This window comes from Poromitra crassiceps (assembly GCF_964638095.1).
Source record: "Poromitra crassiceps genome assembly, chromosome: 14".
Classification (NCBI taxonomy): domain Eukaryota; kingdom Metazoa; phylum Chordata; class Actinopteri; order Beryciformes; family Melamphaidae; genus Poromitra; species Poromitra crassiceps.
The window spans coordinates 44,474,340-44,500,173 of record NC_139633.1 but is presented as its reverse complement, the minus strand read 5'-3'; the positions used below and the strand labels follow the sequence as shown (position 1 = coordinate 44,500,173).

Here is a 25,834-nt window from a genome sequence, read left to right as displayed (position 1 = left end):
GATGACTGTCACCAAGAGACTCATTCTGAAGGAGTGGAAGACCCCCTCCCCACCCTCCTTTCAGCTGTGGCTGACGGAAATGGTCTCGGTTATACGTATTGAGGACGAATTCGCTTGGGAAGTTCTCAGTTATCTGGGACCCGTTTCTGGCCTATTTGGACAAGGTTAATAGCGATACATAATTCGCCTAACTGACTTCTCATCGACCCTTAACGTGGGATCCCACGCACATCTCTTGCAAGCACATAGGCACCTTAACTCATTGAGTGCCAGCCACTTTTGGAGAACGGACGCTCCCAGTGCCAGAGTTTCAGAGCTTTTTTCAGTGATTTCTCGAGGCCCACAGAATATTGTGTGATATTACTATGTAAACAATGAACACGCAAAAAGAACGATGAGACTCTTTTCTATCATCAGCAAAAACAGGTTTATTGATATCATTTTCCGTTCTTTAGTTATCAGCCGGAGAAGATAGCTTGATTTAACAAAAAAGAGCAGTTTTTTTCTAGAAGCTGAGATAATGGCCCTTTTGTGAAATTAAACATTTCAAACACATCACTGACTCTGAAGCTAATTTTCTGATGTAGTCACACCTCAAAAATAATTTCCTTCAATAAAACAGTGAAGGCCAGGGAATTTTGTTTGGCAGAATAATATTTTTAGCTGCAACCAGCAGCGCTGGCCCCTGCGTGCGCTGCTGGTTGCAGCTTCTTGCTGATCTTGATTTGCTGCTGGTGGGCATCGGATATTCTGGCTTGCGTTTGCCAACCCTGTCCTGCTGCCTGGGTCTGTCTGGGTCAGTCTTGTGTGCTGCTCTGCGTGCCCCCCACCCCCCCCCCCCCGCCCCGCCCCGCCCCGCCTCAACTGCACACTCCTCCTTATGGGAGGTGGCTCTCTGCTGAGTTTGCTCTGCACTGTGAAGGGTGCGCGTCGGCGACATCCAGCTTTTTCCGCGTGTGTTTGTCACCGGCTACTACTGTATGCTTCCAGTTGAGAATAATAACGGCTGATCATGCGAATGGGCTGTCGGCGACAGCCTGTCGCAGCGGACATGGAGGAGCTCAATTGTGGGAGCAGATTGGCTGCTGCCTGCTGCAGGCACATCTAACTTCATGCATATCGATGCATATCGATGCATACGGATGCGATGCGATTTCCGTTTCCCCAACGACTTATTCTCTGTTTTTCTCTGCCTTTCTGTTAACCTGGAGAGCACTGTCGCCACCTAAGGGTTCTGTAAAATAGGTTATAGACCTCCAATAGCTATAATATTTGTACAGGAGAGGCAGAAGGCTTTGATCGACGCCCCACCGTCAAAAAACGCAATTGACGAACATGTCCGTCCTTGGCACTCTACGTTACTATTTGAAATGACGAACATGTCCGTCCATGGCACTCAATGAGTTAAGTGGCTGGTAGTGCCAAGCTGTACTATTGGAATGTGGATTATATGTTTGTTTTTCTTTCCGTCTGTCTGAGCCTTTTTTTCACATTTTGAAAATTGCAAAATAAAATATTGGGAAAAAACATACATTGACATTGATACATATCGGTTATACAGTATTCTCTCTCTTCTGTCTGTCTCTCTCTCGTTCTGTCTCTCTCCCTCTCTCATTCTGTCTCTCTCTCTCTCCCTCTCTCTGTCTCTCTCTACCTCTCTCTCCCAGGTCCCAGAGCAGTATGGGACCATCCGGGCGGTGTCTGAGGGGAAAGGGGAGGAGGTTCTGGTTGGGACGTCCCGTAACTTCATCCTGAGAGGAACCTTCAATGACGGCTTCCTAGTGGAGGTTCAGGTAAGAGACCAGGCTAGGCTGGGCCAGTTTAAACCAGGCTAGACCGATCTGGACCAGTTTAGACCAAACTAGACCAGTTTAGATTGGATTAGAGTCCGGTCCATTCACTACCTGTGACGAGTTCTACTGGATGTTACGCTATGCTTGTAAGTCCATAGTGGTTAGTTATGAAGCTACTAACCGCTAGTAGCTTCACAGCAAAGATGGGGGATTGATAATACTTTGCCTAACAATTAGCGACAGTAGCTAACGTTAGCTTGCAAAAAAATTCTAATGTTAGTAATGATACTTACCACCTCGGGGCATTTTGAGAAGTTTGAGAAGGTTCCTCTTGTGCTAGGTGGCTCAGTGGTTAGCACTGTTGCCTCACAGCAACAAGGTCCCAGGTTCGAACCCCGGTCCGTCCCAGTTCCGTTCTGTGTGGAGTTTGCATGTTCTCACCGTGTTCGTGTGGGTTTTCTCCGGGTGCTCCGGTTTCCTCCCACCATCAAAGTATGTTAGGGTTAATAGTCCTGTCAGTGCCTAACCAAGGCACTCGCAAAATAACTGGAGTTGGTCCCCAGGCGCTGCACAGTGGCTGCCCACTACTCCTAGTTCTACGAAGGTTTCTAGTAGAGGATGGGTCAAATGCAGAGGATGAATTTCCCCATGGGAATAAATAAAGGATAACTTAACTTAACTTAGGAGAGTACCTACCCTGAAGTAGGAGCTAAAAAAGTCCATCAAAACAGTGTTGTAACTGTACGCAGACGCAAACTCTCTCTCACACACACATACACACACACACAGTGCCGGGGAGAGGGGTAGTATAGGGTTTGACCTGCGCAAACCTGCACTGCTTACTTGAACAGCTCGGTGTGATTTTTATTTTGTGAGTGGTTTTCATTGTACCTCCAAAGCTCATTTATATTTAACTTCCCTGTGTTTCCATTATCGCTCTGATTATAGTTTTGATTATTTGCATTCTGCTTGGTGGTTCAGATGTATGCTATGTGAGTTCACTGATCCATGTATCCATGTGGGAGATTGACCTTAAAAATCTTAAACTTTAAACTTGTGAGACTACACTCCCCAAAAACCTATAGGCAATCCACTACAGAAAAATCAACATTAAAGCTGCATTCAGCGATGTTTTTGTGTTAAAATAAGTGTTAAATGGCTCTATATTCTGACAGCAATCACTGAAAGAGTGTTTGGTCAGTAATTTGGAACTCCCAACCCCCCGCTCCCAACTCTGTCTCTCTCCTGTAGACAGGAGCGGAGTGGTGGTTGCCACAGGGTGATCATATCTCTGCAACCGTAACTCGGAGACTCACGGGTGGCGGCACTGAATTCGGGGTGAAAAAATAGATATAGTGCGTTACAGGCATTGCGATCTGACCTTCCCTTTCCCAGAAAATATAAACATTTCTCTGATTGGATAGTGGGAGGTCGGCAACCTAATTTTTGTCCAATCCATCCTCAGTGTAAATGATTAAGACATTTGTATATTAAAGATATAGGTAATTTGTATTTATATCATAGTAAAGTGCATTATTTCATTTGAAACTCCTAATTTATTTCCTTTATAGAAAATATTAATTTATCAATATGAATTCACTGCTATCTTTTTTTTTTTTACTTTACTTCAGTTTCACAGTTAAGGCCTAGTAACATGGGTTACATATGTGAATGTTATGTGAATGTTAATGAATGTTACGTGAATGTGTTTCAGGGCCACACAGACGAGCTGTGGGGTTTGGCTTCTCACCCTTTCAGAGAGATGTTTCTGACATGCGCTCAGGACAGACTGGTCTGTCTGTGGAACGCTACTGACCACAGCCTGCACTGGAGCCGCACACTGGAGGTGAGACAGATGCACAGACGGGACGGACAGACAGATAGATAGATGGATGGATGGATGGATGGATGACGGACTGTATTTCTTCCTCCAGGAACATGGACACTGTGCAGACTTCCATCCCAGCGGAGCGGTGGTTGCCATTGGAACCCACTCAGGAAAGTCAGTACCGACCATCTGCAAATCTATGTTTCCAGCTCTACAATACTTAGCTCTGTACTGCTCTATTCTTCTACATTTAGCTATAGAGCTAGCTTACCTTTCTCCATGATTCTCCAACTAGAACCCAACTGGTTTTCATTCTACAGGACTTCAACTTCAACTTTAGTATGTCCCCGAAGGGCAATTAGTTTTGCAGCAAGAAACAATACATAAGACATACAGTACAATCAGGGGGGAGGTGACCTGAATACAGTTGACTAGAAGGCCAACAACTAGTCTTTGGTGACCAACCTTCACGTAGTGCAAAATCACACTATACGCTGTACACAAGTTACACAACAGCAGTAGCCATCTAATCACAGCACTATTTTACACCTGAGACTCCAGGTGAATGTAATTAACGGCAACTAACTCCAGTTATGAGCTAGCTAACTCCCTGCAACTAACTCCAGTTATGAGCTAGCTAACTCCTGCAACTAAATCCAGTTATGAGCTAGCTAACTCCTGCAACTAAATCCAGTTATGAGCTAGCTAACTCCTGCAACTAAATCCAGTTATGAGCTAGCTAACTCCTGCAACTAACTCCAGTTATGAGCTAGCTAACTCCCTGCAACTAACTCCAGTTATCAGCTAGCTAACTCCTGCAACTAAATCCAGTTATGAGCTAGGTAACCCCTGCAACTAAATCCAGTTATGAGCTAGCTAACTCCTGCAACTAAATCCAGTTATGAGCTAGCTAACTCCTGCAACTAAATCCAGTTATGAGCTAAGTAACCCCTGCAACTAAATCCAGTTATGAGCTAGCTAACCCCTGCAACTAAATCCAGTTATGAGCTAGCTAACTCCTGCAACTAAATCCAGTTATGAGCTAGCTAACTCCTGCAACTAACTCCAGTTATGAGCTAGCTAACTCCTGCAACTAAGAGCTAGCTAACTCCTGCAACTAAATCCAGTTATGAGCTAGCTAACTCCTGCAACTAAATCCAGTTATGAGCTAGCTAACTCCTGCAACTAAATCCAGTTATGAGCTAGCTAACCCCTGCAACTAAATCCAGTTATGAGCTAGCTAACTCCTGCAACTAAATCCAGTTATGGAGCTAGCTAACCCCTGCAACTAAATCCAGTTATGAGCTAGCTAACTCCTGCAACTAAATCCAGTTATGAGCTAGCTAACCCCTGCAATTAACTCCAGTTATGGGGGTCAGCTCGCCATTCCGAAGTGTCGGCATTCCGATCATTGACTTCTATGCTTTCGGAGAGGCGGCCCTTTTTATCTCCAAAAAATGTTTCGCCGAGAGGTTACGTTCTGGGGGAGGTTAGGCTTAGGCGTGGGGGGTGGGAGAGGTTAGGTTTAGGGTTAGGGTCTGGGGGAGGGTTCTTTCGCAATGGCGAGACAGATCTCAATTTTGTCGGAATGCCGGTATTTCGGAGTGCCGACATTTCGGAATGCCGAGGTGTCCCCCCAGTTATGAGCTAGCTAACTCCTGCAACTAAATCCAGTTATGAGCTAGCTAACCCCTGCAACTAAATCCAGTTATGAGCTAGCTAACTCCTGCAACTAAATCCAGTTATGAGCTAGCTAACTCCTGCAACTAACTCCAGTTATGGAGCTAGCTAACCCCTGCAACTAACTCCAGTTATGAGCTAGCAACTAACTCCACAAATGCTCAACTGCACATGCGCTTTGAGCAGGTGAGCACGCTAGAAATGAGTGTGCAATATTCCTAGTATAATATTTTTTCCATATTTTTTATCCCATTTTTATCCCCCATTAGTGCAATTTTTTTATTTATTTATCCTGGTTGCTGCTCCACCCTCTGCCGATCTGGGGAGAGCCGAAACTGGCTCTATGCTTCCTCCGAGACATGGGCAGTTAGCCAGCCACTTCTTTTCACCTGACAGGGGAAGCTTCACTGGTAGGACATAGCACGTGGGAGGATCACGCTATTCCAACGAGTTCCCCTCCCTCCGAACAGGCGCCCCGAACAACCAGAGGAGGCACCACTTCAGCGACCAGGATATTGCATGTTTTGGTGTGGGGTTCCTATATGAAGGAAACCCCCAGGGGGCACGGGGAGAACATGCAAACTCCACACCGGGCGGTGGGCACTTGAGGACATGCGGACGGGCACGCACTCCTTCAGCGTCCCAGGTGGGTATCGAACCCAGGACCTTCTAGCTGTGAGGTGACAGCGCTACCACTGCGCCACCATGCCCCCCAACGCGGCTCGATTCCTAGTCTTACCTATTGTGCGGCCTCGCCAGCTCAGCCGCTGCACAGGCTCGCATACGCAGCTGCCACAGAACACAATTGCCAAGTTCGCATCACTGATGACCACTCACTGATGACATTGAGTGCTCGAGTGACATCACTGATGTCATAGACATTGTGACATCATTACTGACCAAAATCATCAAACATCTCAATGTGGGAGCAAAATCGCAGACAGACGCCACTTTTGCATAATAATAATGTGGTGATGATGATGATAGCAGCTGGTAAATGTCCGACATGACTTGCTGTTCCAGGTGGTATGCGCTGGATGCTGACACCACTGAAGTGGTTGTTGTTGTTTACAGGTGGTATGCGCTGGATGCTGACACCACTGACGTGGTTGTTGTTTACAGGTTATATGACATATGTCATAAAATTCTCTGATGACACGATTATTCTTTGTCTGCTGCGCGGCTATGACTGCCCCTCAGTGTATTACAGTGAGATTGCCACCTTTCAAGCCTGGTGTGAGAGCAACCATCTCATTTTAAACACTACTAAAACCAAAGAAATTATCTTTGATCCCAGGGCTGTGAGAGCTCATGACCCTGTGGTCATTGGGGGGACGGAGATTTAGCTGGTCGGATCTTATAAATATCTGGGCCTACATATAGATAACATGCTGAAATGGATTGTAGAAAAGGGTCCATAATGGCCCACCGTCAGGCCTGTTCTCGGGGCAGTTGATGCCCACGAGCCGGCGCGCCAACGACGTAGTAACGATGACACCGCTGTGACATCATCAATGATGACGTCAGAGTTCACCTGTGAGGTCATCGGCGATGTCAGACGGTCTAGGCTGACTGTGATGGCAGACGGGACTTTACGGGGTCACCGATGATGTCATAGCATAGAGTTCACCTGTGAGGTCATCGGCGATGTCAGACATAACATATATAACAAGGTGTTCTGTGACGTGGTATCCGGTATTCTTCCTTCCTTCTCTCTATTCTACTTCATAATGTCTACCCTTACCACGACCAAATCCGAACCCGATCTGAATCCTGGCTGTCTTACAACCAGCCAGGCCCTGGTGACCGACTGCCTTACAACCAGCCAGGTCACGAGTGGTATTCCTTCAACCGCGTCCGAGGATCGACATCTCTGTGGTTCTGATCGACCACGGCCCATGAGCCCTCATCTACGATCCAGCACACTTCACGAGGCAAGCCCACAAGCTTCCCAACATGGATCATATAAATATCTGGGCCTACAGATAACCTAGCCTAGGTAAACCCAGCCCCCACGTGACCTGCTCTCTCAGTTCCCAGTCACTAGCGTCTAGACTCCGGGCCATTCAAATCGATTTCTGGGGCGATTGAAAGACCCGCGCAGACCCGCAGCCAATGAGTGACGGCGTGACTGCCAACATCAGTCCTGCCGTGATCGGCCAATCAGAGAGTGCGTCTTTGTCAATGACGTGTAACAGCTGCTGCGGCTTAAGCACTGGTAGCCGTTAGCATTTGGCCTCTCTAAAGCATAGCTCCCGAGCTAGCTACTAGCTATATGGCTAGCTATATGGCTATGCAACTACGTTGAGGAAATGAAAACAGCTGTTAATGTTAATGTGGGAATCATGGTGGAACCGAATAAAAATGTTTTTGTTTGATACTCTATTCTGTTGTATTGGCATGTGAGAATGAAAACAGCTATAGTAATAGTACTTCAAAACAGTGGTTCTCAAAATGTTTCCACATAAGGATCCTTAAACTGAATAATGTGATGCTAGGTCTGTTGATCAAAATAACACCTATATCGAAATCGGATTTTAGCGGACCATACAAGCCGGGGCTTCAGAGCTGATCGATCACCTGGACACATTTTACGGCGAAATTATCTGATAAACTTGTCTGTGCAGCTCTGTGGTGATCAGCTAATGTCTTCATAGCATTGTGATTATGATTTAATGCATTATGGAAGATAAACGCTGGAAGGCTGGGTAGCATTAGCTAACGTCATCCAGGCTACAGTAACATTAGGCTATTATAGTTATGAAACGCTGATTCAAACGTTACAATAATAAGACACAATAGGAGGCAGATACTAGATACTCTGACACAGAAAGGCAGACAAGCTAGCAGCAGGGATCTTGTCACACTGAGCAGGGATCTTGTCACACTGATTCCAGATAAACTCGTCTGTCTAGCCAGCTATACAATATTACTGTAGCCTACATAATACCACAAGCTAAATGCAGCATATGCCAATGTAAGGCTGGGTAGCATTAGCTAACGTCATCCAGGCTATACAGTAATAGGCTATTATAAAGTTTTCTCTCTCCTGCTGCAGGTAGGATGATGCACATAAATATAGCCTACATTATGTAAAGTCATTGCATAAATGTGTTTTTATTGTAAAACTAAAATGTGAAGTAGAGCCAATTTATTGGAGCGGACATCACAGTAGGAGATGCCAGTAGAAGCGCGTTACGCTGTCACTTACCTAAATCACGTTAAATCGACGAGGGGTATATATAGACCCAGGATTACATATATGTTTCACATAGGGTGGTGTTTTCATTTCGATGTTTTATTTGGTCCAATATTGAAATGTTATACAATTGCAGGTTGTGTTACCATTACACAAAATTGAGATCTACCTTCATATCTATTTCGGCTCATTTGGTTGCTATTTAGTAGCGAAATACAGTAGCACAATGCATGCTGGGAGGAAGTGAACAACAACAAACCATAACAAACGCATCACAGAATGAAGCCTAATCTCTCCTGAGATTATAACGTTAACCTGTTAGGACGCTGTGAGCTTGTGTATATAAGTCCAGAGAACTTGATGAAAACAAAGTGACAAAATATCCTGGCATCGGGTACACGAAAATTAACGTTATTAAATGCTGTAACGTTAACTGTAATTATCATGTGTATTGTTTATTTAGCCTACTCCATATCTCAACCCATTTTGATGCTGAACCAAATGACCAGTCCGGCTGCAATGATTGATTTGTGAGGCAGCATATGCCAATGGAAGGCTGGGTAGCATTAGCTCACGTCATCCAGGCTACAGTAACATTAGGCTATTATAGTTATCAAATTGAAAAAACGGTGGAGCTACTAGGAGTATTTTTATATAGCAATATTTAATGCAAAGTAATATATCTGTGTACAGGCAGTTACAAATCAGAATATATCTTCAAAGTTATACGGGCAGACAAAACGCAACGCGTTTCAACCACGTAGGTCTTCCTCAGGCAATGTTAGCTATTATAGTTATGAAACGCTGATTCAAACGTTACAATAATAAGACACAATAGGAGCCAGTTACCCTACTGTAGCTAGAGAGATTAATTTCAGACCACCAGATATCACCATATTTATGTTATTAAATGCTGTAACGTTAACGGTAATTCTCATGTGTATGGTTTATTTATAAGCATTCATTGATTGAAGCAGAGTGCTGGTCGGTTAAGTTTCTCTGTAGTCATGTCCTCTGCTCCAATCTTCAGTTCAGTTTCTTCTGTCTCTCGTCCAGCAGCTGCAGATGTCATCATTATCCACGTTATTGATGATTATTTATAAAAAAAATCTCATTGTGTAAATATTTTACAGACAGATAAACCATACAGATTTGTTGTAATTGTGAACACATAAGGGAGCAAAGACATGGTTTTCAAGTATAACACAATGTACAACTTTTATTCAAAGACAGGATTGAAAAATATAGGTCACTTGTATTCACTTCAGTAATGTCAGGTCTCAGTCGCATTCACGCTAACCTCTTAACGTCTAGCTATAGCTAGGTTACATCTGGATTATGTATAATATACAGTATAATACTACGCTCACTAGGTCATGACATTCACATTAACGCCTCCAAAAATCTACTGTAGCTAGCTAGCGTTAAATAGGTTTATCTGTAACCACGCTGAAATGTGAGGGCATTAACGTTAATATTTCAATTAGGTCAAACACACCTTACCGTTATGACTGCGGCCGTTTTTGATTAACATTAGCGTTAAGTCCATGATCAAATCTAGCATTTCGGTATATTCAGTGTGTGTGTGAAAAGGATGTTAGCATGCTAGCATTATTAGCACAGAATGTATACAGTCCATGGTACAACGTTAGGCCTTCAAGTCCTGAGGCGAACAGCGCCGGAGGATGAAGTCTGCAGACTGGCATTCAGTGTCCAGCATAACAAGCACGCCTGTTTCCTCATCAGGTTGGCAGCAGCTGACCAGTTGCCCTTCTCCACAATACCTGTGGCTGATGTGGGGCATGGCACCCTGGTCTGTTTGGAAGGGTATCGAATTAATACCTGAAAGAATAAACAGAGAGGACGTCAGTACTTACATTGCAAGTTGTGATAAAATAAACAGATCATGACAGGAGTCTATCCAGAGAGAGAAGGAGAGACAGCTGTTGAGGTTGAGGTCTGTTGATCAAAATAACACCTAGCGTTATCGAGCTAGATACTCTGACGCTGTAGCTAGATACTCTGACACAGAAAGGCAGACAAGCTAGCAGCAGGGATCTTGTCACACTGATTCCAGATAAACTCGTCTGTCTAGCCAGCTATACAATATTACTGTAGCCTACATAATACCACAAGCTAAATGCAGCTATGCCAATGTAAGGCTGGGTAGCATTAGCTAACGTCATCCAGGCTATAGTGACTAGACAGAGAGAGATGTAGTGTGTGTGTGTGTTGTTTTGCCAAGGCAGGCAGGCTAGCTAGCTAGCAACGTAGCCTTAGATTAAAACTAAAGTACCAGGAACAGCGTTACATTTATGATCTTTTAATGATGTTAGTAGACACATATAACAGTATAGATCCCCGTTATGGGGTCTGTTGATCAGAAATCGCGTTTTAGTGGACGGGCAGTGAGCATCCAAACTGGGGTTCATAGCTGGTCTACGGCTAGCTAGCTAGCTAGCAACGTAGCCATTGATTAAAACAGCGATACATTTATGATATTTTAATGATGTTGGTAAACACACGTAACAGTATAGATCCCCATTATATAACCTTTATTTAATCAGGTAAAATCACATTGAGATCAAGATCTCATTTTCAAGTGAGAGTTATGAGGTCTGTTGATCAAAAGATCACCAAACGCTATATCGAAATCGGGTCTGAGCGGACGGGCAGCGACCATACAAAGGACAGCTTGTACAGCTGGGGCTTCTCATCACCTGGACACATTTTACGGCGAAATTATCTGATAAACTGGCTGCGCATAACATTACTTATTTGCGGGAGTGCACGGGGGAATTAATTAATGTAGATTAATCGTGCTGCACTAATACATTAGGTTACAAGTACATACCTCAGTCAGACTCTGGCAAATCCGACATGATTTGCTATCCTGTTGGTGTAGTTTCACACCAACCCTCTCCAGGCGTAGAAATACCCCCTTCTCGAGTGGTTTGCAGCTGCCCAACTTGCCTTTAGAACGAAGGTTTCTCTTACACAACCTGCAAAAATCGTTCACATTGCTAGTAGCCATCGCGCTCCGGTTGTGGTTGCTAGCAGTAGCCTAGTGAGTTAGCTAGGTGCAGTTAGCTCGAGCGCTAACAACAAAGGTCGCAGAGTGATGACGCCATCTGTTGCACTGCGCATGTGCTCTGTGCACCAAGCTGATTGGATGACGGTTGGCTGGTGGAGTGGTCTATCGAGGGGGGCCCAACACTCCCTAGAAATCGGTTTGAATGGCTCGATCTCCAGACCATAGTGACTGAGAACAGGTCTGAGAGCAGGTCACGTGGGGGATGGGTTTACCCAGGCTACAGATAACCTGCTGAAATGGAACGTCCAGGTTCATCATCTGTGTGCCAAATTGGCACGACTTCACTTTCTTAGAAGGCTCAGACTGTTTGGAGTGAGCACCCAGATCATGACAACTTTTTATAATGCTGTTCTGGAAAGTCTTATCAGATACGGTATGGCTGCATGGTTCGGCACTCTTAGTGTCCAGCTCAAATCTAGAATTGTAAAAATGGTAAAAACAGCCATGAAAGTGATACTGTAGGTAAGAAAGAACATCTAACTCTTCAGACCATCTTTGAGAAAAAGGTTATCAGTATGGCACATAGAGTTGAGTTCTGAAGGATCCATCACACATTTTATTTTCTGAGTATGACTTGTTACCTTCTGGCCGACGTTACAGAGCTAGTCAATACAAGAGTAACCGCTTTAAGCTCTCCTTCCTCCCAACTTCAATTGCACTTCTTAACAAACAACCAGCCCTACCTCACGGTTGTAGTAATCCCATACGATAGGTGGAGGTTCTCTAGGAAAGGAGGTATTGTAGCTTACGCTCTTGGTTAAGCTCTTGCTATGCTTATTTATTGCTCTTTTATTTGACTGATTTTATATTTTAGGACTTTTATTCTTTTATTATCTTAAATTTTACCTCTGAAGTTTTGGTTGTGGTCTTTCTTCTTTTTACTATTCTACCTCATAGAGGTAACAATATTTGAAATCTCACAGTGTATGTACAGTACACTTTTTGCACAACCCTCGGCACATTTGATGCTGACTGAGGGATTTTCAGTATTTTTACTTTGCTTTTTTGTTATCTTGAAAAAGTCTGAGTTGAACAAATAGTGCAATGGGGCTGTTATGGCTTCCTTCTAAAGTCCATTATTAGCCATATTTCTATCACCAAGATCACGTAGTTTCAACAAGGCTTGTGGTGTTGTAGTTACTCACGGTTTGGCTGTCCATTGATGGTCGTCGTAGTTGTTCAGTGGAAGGTGATTAAAGCCAACTATATTTAACTACTATATGAACAGGCAGACATGCGCGCGCGTCAACTCAAAGTATCAAAGAAAATAAACAAACGTAAACTTAACTCGCACTTGTCAAACGAACGAGTAATGTCATTTGAACCTGTTGAAAAACTATTTCGGCTCTTGGCGTCCTAAGCGTCCAACTTGGCGTTCTGCAGCAGCATGCTACCAGCACAGCTGGCCCTAATGACCAGTGACGCCATCAACTGGGTAGATTTCTATTCTATGCAATTCTGAGGTTGGCCACACGGGGCGCATACCAACCACCAGCCTAAATAATACTGATTTATAATCAAAGAATGAAAATATAGATATTTGGCTCCTACATACCGGCCCCTATTGTTCCAAGTGTAAAACATAACAATTCAATAAACTGAAAAATGGAGCCAACAAAAAATATTTTTTCTTTTCATTTATAAGTATACTAGATAAGTGTGTTATCTTTGTCCTCAAGTATACTTGAAATCTTGGCTTAATTTGAGGCTTCAACTAAGAGGCAGATCTTAGCTATTGGTCGTTCTAGAGTGCTGGTTTTTGTCTTCAGAACTACACTCCTGACGTGTCCTCTTGAGTCAGCCTTTACTTCAATGACTCTGCCTAAAATCCATGAGCCCCTAGGGGCGTTAGTGTCCGCCACCAACACGATATCCCCTTCTCGGAAGTTTCTCTTGGTGCGATTCCACTTCTGCCTTGCTTGCATCATCGGAAGGTACTCCTTTATCCATCGAGTCCAAAATAGGTTTGAGATATATTGGACGTGTTTCCATCTGCATTTAGCATATAGATCCTCCTTTTGGAACAATCCAGGTGGGAGAATGGGTTGCACCTTGAGTTGCAACAGATGGTTTGGAGTAAGGGGTTCTAAGTCATTTGGATCATTTGAAGATGTTGTTAGAGGACGACTATTGAGTATGGCCTCAACTTCGCACATGATTGTTTCCAAGCTTTCGTCGTCAAGAGTTTGCTGCTTTATGACAGACAGAAGGATTTTCTTGACTGAACGAACCAATCTTTCCCACACCCCACCATGGTGTGGACCAGAAGGTGGGTTGAAGGTCCATTTTACTCCTTTTTGTAAGAGAGCATCTTTTATTTTACCTAGATTCCATGCTTGGAGTGCTTCTCTTAATTCTCTCTCTGTGGCGACAAGATTGGTGCCGTTGTCTGATCTGATTTCTTTAACCTGCCCTCTCCTGGAAATGAAGCGGCGGAATGCGTTTATGCATGAATCGGTGTCAAGAGAGTGGGCCACTTCTAGATGGACAGCTCGACAAGACAGACATGTGAAGATTACTCCGTACCTTTTAACTAAACTTCGACCTCTTTTGACCTCCATTGGACCGAAGTAGTCAACCCCAACAAGTGTGAAGGGTGGTAACTCAGGTGTTAACACATTCAGTGCCAGCGACGCCATATGGCGTCATTAGAAATTTACCGTACAGTGCCAGCGACGCCAAATGGCGTCATAACTCGATTTTTTTTTTTTGACGGGGGGGTGTCGATCTATGCCTCTTACATCGCCTCTTACAATATTCAGAGGTATTGAATGTGTCTAACCTATTTTACAGAACCCTTAGGTGGCGACAGCGCTCTCCAGATGAGAGAACGTGGAGTGAAACACACAGAAGAAGTCATTGGGGGGAAGGAAATCGCATCGCATCCGTCCGTATGCAGCGGCTTCATTGAAGCAACGTTTAGCTGTGCCCCTGCAGCAGCCAATCTGCTATCACAATTGAGCACCTCGATGTCCGCTGCAACAGCCTCCGTGTCCGCTGCAACACATGATCAGCCGTGGATTTGTTATTATTCTCAACTCGAAGCATGGGAGCTGGTACACGCGGCTGTAAAAAAGCAGGATCTAGCTGACTTTTTCAGTGCTGAGCACAGGCAGAGAAAACGAGAAAACAGCAGAGCAGAGAGACACTCCTCCCACAACGGGGGGGGGGGGGGGGAGGAGGAGGGGGGGAGGTGGGCACGCAGAGCCAAGTACACAACACAGACCCAGACAGCAGGACAGGGTTGGCAAACGCAAGCCAGAATATCCGATGCCCACCAGCAGCAAAAGATCAGCAAGAAGCTGCAACCAGCAGCGCATGCAGGCGCCAGCGCTGCTGGTTTCAGCTAAAAATATTATTCTTCCAAACAAAATTCCCTTGCCTTCACTGTTTTATTGAAGGAAATTATTTTTGAGGTGTGACTACATCAGAAAATTAGCTTCAGAGTCAGTGATGTGCTTGAAATGTTTAATTTCACAAAAGGCTCATTATCTCAGCTCGTAGAAAAAAAGCTCTGTTTTTCGTTCGATCAAGCTATCTTCTCCGGCTCATAACTAAAGAACGGAAAATGGGATCAATAAACTTTTTTTTGCAGGTGATAGAAGAGAGTCTCATCGTTATTTGTGCGTGTTCAGTGTTTACATAGTAATTATTAAAGAAATTATATGACTGTTTTAAAATGCATTGCGGCCTATGTGGCACAGCAAGCAACCTTTTGCCCAAGGGCCGTGGCACTGAAAGTGTTAAACGGTCTCTGGGCAAATCTGCCATTTTTTGCTCACCAAGAGCTGAATGGAGGCGTCTGCATGTTACACATTCTGATATGACTTTCCTTGCGAGGGAGTTTGCACAAGGAATCCAATACTTTTGTCTTAACTGAGAAAGCATGAAGTTTCTTCCACTGTGACCTATTTGGTTGTGGATGTGTTTGAGTAACAGCTTGGAAACATGATGGTCCTTTGGCAGGATTATCGGATGCTTTGTTTCCTCCGGCATCGCCGATCTGCTTAGTCTTCCGCCCAGTCTGAGCAGGCCATTGTCCAATCTAGGATCCAATCTAAAGATGGGGCTGTCTTTTTTCACTGTGAGGTTCTTCCTTAGAGTTGTAATCTCATCTTGAAAGCCTTGCTGCTGACAGAAGCATGCAATAGCTTTTTCAGCACTATTCATATCATCCACTGAGACACTGTTGATTGCTAGGGAGGATTTATACTTGTCCATCTTTCTTTTTATCAGGCCATCCCAATTCAGTTTATTTGGTTCCAGTGACTGGACTGTTTTAGTAACTTCCTCTCTTTTCAGACAAAGTTCCTGAAGCAATTTCTTGAGTTTTAGAAACCAGGCAACCGCTTTTGTAAGCCGGTGCCAAGATGAGAAGTAATGGATTAGAGAACTAGTGCTGTTGTGTTCTTTCACTATTGTGTTGACTAGTACTCTGTCCTTTTTTATCTCAGGATCATCTGGGCAAATTGACGTTGGTTCAGAAGTCAAGTTAGGCCACTCCTGCTCTGCTCTTTGGAGAAAGACCGGTCCATTTTTCCAAAGATTTGATCTTAGAAGAGCTTCCGCACTTAGACCTCGTGAAGCGAGGTCTGCTGGGTTGTCTTTAGTGCCGACGTGTCGCCATTGGTTGACATCTGACACACTTCTTATGGCACTAATTCTATTGGCCACAAATGTCTGGAATCTTTTGGTTTCATTTTTTATATACTTCAAGACTGAAGTGCTATCAGTCCAGAACACAGATCTTTCTAGTTGTAGATGTAGCTCTGTGGTTAGCATCTTTTCCATACGTACTGCTAGCATGGCTGCAGTTAATTCCATCCGCGGTATGGTCATCTGTTTGAGGGGGGCTACTCTGCCCTTTCCCATCATGAATCCTACATGCACTTGCTCTTTTGTATTGGTGAGCCGCAGGTAAGACACAGTTCCGTAGCCGATCTCACTGGCATCACAAAAATGGTGCACTTGTGCACATTTTATCTTGCCAAAGCCTGGTGGTTTAATACACCGACTGATGCTGAAGCTTTCAATTGTTGCAAGATCTGCCAGCCATCTTTGCCATGGTTGAATGTAACCATCTGGGATCTTCTCATCCCATTCACATTTTAACTTGCAGAGCTCTTGTAGGATGAGTTTTGCAGTGACAATGAATGGTGCTATAAATCCGAGAGGGTCGTACACTGAGCTTACGACAGATAAAATGCCTCTTCTAGTACAGGCTTGCTTCTTTACTGAAACCTTGAATGTGAACTTGTCTTCCTCCACTGACCACTGGATTCCAAGAGCTCTTTCAATGGGAAGATCTTCAGAGTCTAAGTCCAGGCTTTTTATTTCCTTTGCTCTGTCTTCTTTGGGAATAGAAGCCAAAACGTCTCTGCTGTTACTTATCCATTTTGTGAGACGAAATCCGCCTTGTGCACAGAGCAAGCGTAGTTCTTTGCAGAGCTGTATTGCCTGCTCTTCAGTGGGCATGGACTTAAGACAGTCATCCACATAGAAATTGTTTACTACAGTGCAGACGGCCTCTTCAGAGAATTTATTCTTGTTGTCTTCTGCAGTCCTTTTGAGTGCGTAACTAGCACAGCTTGAAGAAGACGTAGCTCCAAACAAGTGCACTGTCATCCTGTATTCTGTAAGAGTTTGGTGGAAATCACCTCCTGTCCACCATAGGAAGCGCAGGAAGTCTTTGTCTGTTGGTGTGACCCTAACTTGGTGGAACATACCCTCTATGTCGGCCATCATAGCAATAGGCTCTTTTCTGAAACGTAACAAAACACCAACAAGTGTGCTAGTTAAATTGGGACCTTGAATGAGTTCAGTGTTCAGTGAGAATCCATTTGAAGAGGCGGAGCAGTCGAATACAACACGGATGGTTGCTTTCTTTGGATGATAGACACCATGGTGTGGTATATACCACACCGTTCCATTGTGTTTTTTAAGCTCAGATCTTGGTACAGCTTCTGCATGACCTTTCTCTATGACGCCTGCAGTGTATTCCTGTTGGAACTTGGTATCCTTCTGAAACTTTCTTTTCAGACATGATGCACGCTGTTGGACCATTTGACGGTTGTCTGGCATTTTGACTTCGTCTTTTTTAAAAGGCAATGGCAATTGATAGTGTCCATCCTTTATTTCAGCCTTTCCCATTATTTTCATGAATCTTTTGTCCTCCCCCGACATCTCAATTTTTTCTTCATAAGCTCTTTCTGGAAAGTCATGATTGTATTGCTGTACTAGCATGTCACTTAGGGTGGATACTGAAATGCGGTTAGCATAGATAGCTGGATTCTTTTCAGTACACGGGTTTTCTAAAAGGCCATTTATCACCCACCCTATGACAGTTCTGACGGCATAGGGCCCTTTGCCCTGGCTGTTGATAACCTGCCATGGCTCTAGAAGTTTATGAGCATTCATTCCTATAAGTAGCCCAATGTCTGCATCAATGTGTGGTATATGGACTTCCTTAAGGTAGGGCCACTGTTTGACCACTTCCTGTGTGATTATATGTTCCTTAGTGACTGGAATTTCATCCTGGGTGTAGGTCTCAGGGAGTTGAAAGAATTCCTCTCCATCCATACTGCTCACCTCTAAGCCTGTGAGTATATTGCTTCCAACTATTTTCTGCTGACCCATAGTGCGCAGCAGGATTCTTGTTTTCTTTCCTTGGACTTGTAGCTGCTGTCTAAGGGCTTCTGTACAGAAGGTTGCAGAGCTTCCTTGATCCAAAAAAGCATGTGTCTGTATTATTATATTTGAGTTGAATGCCTTTATTCGAACAGGAATGACAGAGAGCGGGACATGTTGAGTGGTCCCGGCCCCTGTACAGGCATTAGATTCCAATGAGACCAGTGCAGACAACTTCTCTGTCTTTGCTGTATTTACTGATGTTTGTCTTTGCATATGTAGGACGGTTGGATGTCTGAGATTACACTCTTTGCAGGTCATTCTCTTTTGACAATTCCTACTAAGATGTCCTCTAGTAAGACAGCCGAAACATATGCCTTTTCCTTTAAGGAATGAAATCTTATCATCATGACTTATTTCTTTCAATTTGCCACATGCTTCTAATCCATGATTTGCATTGCAATATGCACAAGGCTGGAGAACTGTTAAATTGGGAGAACTTAGAGTGGTTGTCTTTGGAGCTTGAAGTACGCTACTTGAAGTTGCCATGGTAACGAAGCTACTTCTTTTAGAAGTTGGAGCAGCTCTGAACCTGTAGTCTTTGGTTGTTTTACTGTCCTTTTCCTTTGTTGGGACAACATCTTGCAAATCACCATACAATGGATCCATGGCAATGTTTGCATGTCTTTCAATAAACTCTACCAAATGACGAAACTGGGCTCTTCTTTTGTTGCGTTCACAGTGCTCATAAGCTACTGTCCTCCACCTCTCCCGTAGCTTGTATTGGAGCTTTGATACCACACACTTCATATTGGTAACATGATTCATTTCCTTTAATGCATTGACGCTCACCATAGCATTACAACAGCCACGTAAAAAGAGTGAGTATGAATGTAATGCTTTGCTGTCTTCTGCCTTTATGGGATTCCATTTGAGAGCTTTCTCCTGGTATGCATGAGCAATGAGGATTTCGTTGCCGTAATGCTTTTCTAATAGCCTTTTAGCTTCTTTGTAGCCTCTTTTTATTTCCATATGTTGACAGCTTTGAACTAGGGCCTTTGGTTTCCCTTCAGTAAACTGTTGTAAAAAGAGTAGCCTGTCTTGGTTACTGCTTGTTCTTTTTTCAATGCACTGCTCAAATGTTCTTATAAAGCTCAAATATTCAAGCGGGTCTCCTCTAAAGATAGGAATTTCTCTAGATGGTAAGGCTGCAAGTCTCTGTTCCTTTATTAGCATATCCGTTATCATGTTTTGTTTCTGCATGACATTAGCCAAACCGTCTCCAGCACCATCCAAGGATGAACGTTTGTTAGATGCAGTGTGGCTTTTTATGCTTTGTTTTGAAAGAGTGACTTTTCTTTTGACAGAGAGAGACTTTTTGGCGCTCGTCATTTTTTGCATTGTTATTGGATGTTTAGGTCGTTGGTGCTTTAAACCCTCAGAGCCATCCTCATCCTCCTCTTCATCATCATCATTATCATCATCTTCATTCTTATCCTCATCATCATTCTCCTCCTCTTCTTCATCATCCTCCTCCTCCTTCTCCTCTTCTTCATCATCCTCCTCCTCCTTCTCCTCTTCTTCATCATCCTCCTCCTCCTTCTCCTCATCTTTCTCAATAGGTGTAAAGGAATTCAGCTGAGCAAACTCAAAATACTCATTCATTTTATCTTGAGTCGTTGAAATGGGCAACTGCCCCAGTTCATTGTCTATTATGTCCATAGCTTTAATCCTTGCTTCAGTGGCAGCAATATCAGTGTCCATAGCCAAACGTTCCTTTCTTGCTTTCAAGGCAAGTTCTTCCTTTTCTAATTCAAATTTTTCATCTAATGCGGCTGCACGCGTAAGCAACTCCGCTTTCTTGGCCTCTGCTTCTCTGCGAATTGAGGAGCTAGTAGATGTTTTGCTGCCTTTGGACCCAACTGAAGCAATTTCATCCCCTTTTTCCATCTGATGAGGCTGAGTAACATTTTTCCCAGAAGATGCACGTCCAATCCAATTTTGCACATTTTCTTCAAAATCTTTAAGATGACTGCATCTCGGCATATACCAACATGTATTATCATTGTCCTTTTCATCATCTGGTATAAAATCTTGTACTGTCTGATGCAGTGCAGAAAACTCAGTCATCATGTTATAGAAAGCACTCATATGTTGTTTAACATCACTCAAATTGTCATACGTGCCAAGAAGTTGCCTTATTACATTTTCTTTGCTTGTCAAGTTTGCCAGCATTGTTTTCCTTGCACGTTTCTTTTGAGTTAGAGCAGCTTCTGCACCTTTCACAGTTAATTTCTTTTCGCGCACTGAGCGCTCCGTTCTTTCCATTCCTTCTTCGTCTTGTTGCTGCTCAGCCATGCTACGTTGCTAACGGCTACACAACAACGTTACGCTACAGCAGACAAGCAGACACTTGTTCACACACTGCTTCTTCAAATATCCCGCAGTCCACTGTTTGATTGACTCGTTATGTTGGTCTCCGTGACGCTTCGCTCCTAGTTGTACGTCCAAAAGTTTTTCAACTAATGTTATGGCTTCCTTCTAAAGTCCATTATTAGCCATATTTCTATCACCAAGATCACGTAGTTTCAACAAGGCTTGTGGTGTTGTAGTTACTCACGGTTTGGCTGTCCATTGATGGTCGTCGTAGTTGTTCAGTGGAAGGTGATTAAAGCCAACTATATTTAACTACGATATGAACAGGCAGACATGCGCGCGCGTCAACTCAAAGTATCAAAGAAAATAAACAAACGTAAACTTAACTCGCACTTGTCAAACGAACGAGTAATGTCATTTGAACCTGTTGAAAAACTATTTCGGCTCTTGGCGTCCTAAGCGTCCAACTTGGCGTTCTGCAGCAGCATGCTACCAGCACAGCTGGCCCTAATGACCAGTGACGCCATCAACTGGGTAGATTTCTATTCTATGCAATTCTGAGGTTGGCCACACGGGGCGCATACCAACCACCAGCCTAAATAATACTGATTTATAATCAAAGAATGAAAATATAGATATTTGGCTCCTACAGGGGCTTTGTAACTATTATGTCTTGGTGTACACTTCCCTCTGTTGAAATTAGTGCAATTATGGAGTGTCTCTATGTTCTTTGTTGTTGACTGTTGTATGGAAAGGTAAAGTCCCACTGATTGTCACACACCTGAGTGTGCGAAATTTGTTCTCCGCATTTGACCCATCCCCTGGGGGAGCGGTGAGCGGCAGCAGTGCCGCGCTCGGGAATCATTTGGTGATCTAACCCCCCAATTCCAACCCTTTGATGCTGAGTGCCAAGCAGGGAGGCAAATGGGTCCCACTTTTTATAGTCTTTGGTATGACTCGGCCAGGGATCGACCTCACAACTCCCTAGTCTCAGGGCGGACACTCAGACCACAAGGGCACTGAGCTGGTGGTCTTGTTAAGCCGGGATGTGGCTATATGCCCTTTTTGCCCTGGTTGTTGTTGTTGTTGTTGTTAGGTGGTATGTGCTGGATGCCATTGCTGACACCACTGACCTGGTTGTTGTTTACAGGTGGTATGCACTGGATGCTGACACCACTGACCTGGTTGTTGTTGTTTACAGGTGGTATGCACTGGATGCTGACACCACTGACCTGGTTGTTGTTGTTTACAGGTGGTATGTGCTGGATGCTGACACCACTGACATGGTTGTTGTTGTTTACAGGTGGTATGTGCTGGATGCTGACACCACTGACATGGTTGTTGTTGTTTACAGGTGGTATGTGCTGGATTCTGACACCACTGACATGGTTGTTGTTGTTTACAGGTGGTATGTGCTGGATGCTGACACCACTGACCTGGTTGGGATTCACACAGACGGTAACGAGCAGCTGTCAGTGCTGCGCTTCTCTGTAGGTGGGTATGGAGCTTTTGTTTTTCAGCAGTTTTGTGCCGTATTTATTTTTGGAGGGATGACAGTTTTTCTCTCTCCCCCCTCTCTCTCTGTGTGTGTGTGTGTGTGTCTCCCTCTCTGTCTCTGTGTGTGTGTGTGTGTGTGTGTGTGTGTGTGTGTGTGTGTGTGTGTGTGTGTGTGTGTGTGTGTGTGTGTGCGTGCGTGCGTGCGTGTCTCTCTCTCCCCCCCTCTCTCGTCTCTCTCCCTCTCTCTCAGATGGCAGCCTGCTGGCTGTAGGATCACATGATAACTTTATTTACCTCTACACTGTGGCAGAGAAAGGTCGCAAGTACAGCAGATATGGGAAGTGCACAGTAAGTACTTTCCTTCTATGTTACCTGTAGGCCGTTTTCACAGCAACCATTCTGAGGTGGTAAATCAGGAACTAAAGCAAGTGTAACTAATAACATTCATGATGGTTCTATTCCATTTAGGTGTTCCAGTGCTAGGGCCCTCATTAATGTTATTGGTTACACCTGTCTACCACACCGGTTTACAATGTCTACCATGTGATCCCTGGTGTTCCCTACAGTTCCTCTATGTTCTCTACTGCTCCTTAACATTCCCTCACGTTCCTTTGTCATGTGACCAGGGCCATTCAAGCTACATCACTCACCTGGACTGGTCACCTGACAACAACTTCATCATGTCCAACTCAGGAGACTACGAGATCCTTTACTGTGAGTAACAAACAACTCTTTAAACAACTCCTAAAATGACTTGCTACTATCAGTACCAAACACTGATTCAACTCTACTATCAGTAACACACACTGATTCAACTCTTTACTGTGAGTACCAACTGATTCAACTCTTTACTGTGAGTACCAAACAACTCTTTAAACAACTCTTTACTGTGAGTACCAAACACTGATTCAACTCTTTACTGTGAGTACCAAACACTGATTCAACTATGTACTGTCAGTACCAAACACTGATTGAACCCTTTACTTGTGAGTACCAGACACCGATTTTACTCTTGAATGTCATTAGCAAACAACTCTTTAAACAAGTCTTATTGCCAGTAGCAAACACTGATTCAACTCTTTACATTGAGTACCAAACACTGATTCACCTCTTTACTGTGAGTAGCAAACACTGATTCAACTCTTTACTGTGAGCACCAAACAACTCTTTACTGTCAGTACCAAACACAGATTCAACTCTATTTGGAGTACCAAACACTGATTCAACAATGTGAGTACAAACACTGATTCAACTCTTTACTGTGAATACCAAACACTGAGTCAACTCTTTACTGTGAATACCAAACACTGAGTCAACTCTTTACTGTGAGTACTAAACACTGATTCAACTCTTTACTGTGAGTGACTATACTCTCTACTCTATAATAGACAGTATACACACTGTAGATATGTATTTACCTACCCACTTCTACCGGCAGATTCGTTACGACTGCAAGGCAACACAGGACCTGGTCTAGGCTAGTGAACGCCTGTGTCCACCAGACGCAGCACGTCACGGTCCTGAAGCCTCCACGAAGCAGCTCTCCGCTCTGCTCCGCTAAAGTCCGTGCCCTGTGCATTTTCACTTCCTGCTTCAAGTTGTGTCAAGCAGCACAGAGCAGATCGACTGAGGCAGGAAATAAAGCTCTCAATTTTCAAAATAAAACCCGTATGTCAATTGAAGGGACAGTCACAGTGAGGGGGGGACCAAGTTGGCCTGCTTTCAATATACAGTAATATGTATCGCTTCCATTATTTTGGGAGCTACTTATGGTCAAATTAACTTAGTGAGTCTAGTTGAATTTCTTGTCTCAATTAACTAAATTCAGTAATGTTGTTCAGGTTCTGGTAGCCTAGTTGTTTCCATTGTTACATAGCTGAGGGTGGACCTGGGATGTAAACTACACTTTCCCCAGGTCGTCCAAACATCCCTGAGGCCTGATACGGTCATATGGTCTGAGGAAGCAAAGAAGATCATCCTGATTGAACTTACAGTCCCGTGGGAAGACGGAAGCGAAGAGGCCTCAGAGAGGAAAGCCACCAAGTACCAGAAGGGGCCGGATTCACCAATGTGTTCTTAAGATAGATCTTAAGAAATGGCATAAGCGGAAAATTTGGGAAGTTCCTAAGAAGGCTCTTAAGTGCAATTCCTCAATATTTTCTTAGTAAAAGTCTAATTTCTTATAAACTTCTTACATGTTCCTACTTAAAGCAGGACTAAACCCCAAAACACTTTTTTTCAGCTTTTAACCAATATATATGACTTTGGGGGTGGTGTGTGAAGAATTCTGGTCAAAATTTCCACATTTGAGACCAAACTGTTGCCATTGTACCATTTGTATCATTTTCAGCCGCATAAGTGCCCTCTATGGGTTGAACACTGCTTTTTTTTGCCCTCAAATAAATGGGACATTTGGTACAACCTGACTACTCATGGAACTGACCGACTAATTAGTAACTAATGATTACGGTAACTACTATATTCACGAGCTGACATTTAGTAATCATTAAGTATTGATTAACTACTCTACACAGGGACTTAGATACTAATCATTAACTAATGACTACCTACTCATTAACTATGATTAACTCTTCCCTTCAACTTTTTTGTTTTTAACACATCTTTGTTACACTCAGCCCAAGTTCTCCCACATTAAATAGTGGGAAAATAATGTAACCCTGCAGTCCGATAACTAAATTGAAAACCGTCTCACCAAACGAAATCATCACTGCGCACATGCACTGCTTTTCATAGGCTATCACTGTCTCAACATTGTGCGTAAGGCTCTCGGCAATGCACTGCACACCATAGTGTTGCTTTTCATGTCTCAACACTGTGCATAAATCCTTTACATGTGTGCTCCGCGGAGTCGCGGCAATAATCGGATCAATGTTGCCTTGTTAATTTGCTTAATTGCTAATTTGCTTAATTTACTTTATTGGGAACAATGAGTCTGCCTTTGATGCGCATTTGCGTGATGCAGGGAATACATTCAGATCATCCTCTCCCTGCAACCTTGACCGGTAATGTGCTTTTAATCATGGTCAATGCGGAAAACTCACCAAAAAAAAAATGTTTGCGATCAAATTTTTTGATTAATAGATTCAACAAAACAACAATTTCCATGACAAAACATAGAAGAAAAAAAAACAAATCACAAAGTCAGCTGATCTGAACACGTCAACAAAACGAAAGAGCCAAAAAGAAAAGAAAAACAAACAAAACATGAAATGCACCACCCCCCACCCACATCCCAAACACAACACGCATATTCACACATACTAGCATATCCTCAATAATAAACCTCTACAATCTCTCTCTCACACTCACACTCACACACACACACACACACACACACACAAGGGGAACATCTTATCAGGGAATGTTACAGATCAAAAGAATCTGGGAGTGAGAGGATCATTCTAAGAGCTCTTTGAGTGAATTAGCAACATTCTGCCAATTGATCAAAGTGGATTCACTTGCACTGTTGATTCTGGCAGTTGACAACTCCAAGTACACGACATCCAGAAAGGAGAGGACCCAATGTCTGATGGTGAGAGAGTGAGGAGGCTTCCAACGTAACGCAACCATCTTTTTAGCAGCTGTAATACCAGCTAGTACACTACGCCTTGCAGCCTTTGACAGATTGAGCCCGGACAAGTCATTCAACAGTAAGGCGGGTACAGTTACTGGAACAGTTACAGATGTTAAGTCAGATAATTTAGCAGCCACCTTCGTCC

General features: G+C 43.7%; 1 protein-coding gene across 1 annotated transcript in view; it reads left to right on the top strand.

Annotated features, from left to right (window-relative positions):
- eml4 (EMAP like 4) overlaps positions 1–25,834 on the top strand; it is a 156,999-nt gene that overhangs the window by 119,913 nt on the left and 11,252 nt on the right. Inside the window, exons 16-21 of the mRNA XM_083651123.1 lie at positions 1,668–1,793; positions 3,508–3,639; positions 3,728–3,795; positions 22,003–22,091; positions 22,345–22,442; positions 22,721–22,808. Of these exons, the coding sequence (XP_083507249.1) occupies positions 1,668–1,793; positions 3,508–3,639; positions 3,728–3,795; positions 22,003–22,091; positions 22,345–22,442; positions 22,721–22,808 (601 nt within the window). The remainder of the gene's footprint in view (positions 1–1,667; positions 1,794–3,507; positions 3,640–3,727; positions 3,796–22,002; positions 22,092–22,344; positions 22,443–22,720; positions 22,809–25,834) is intronic.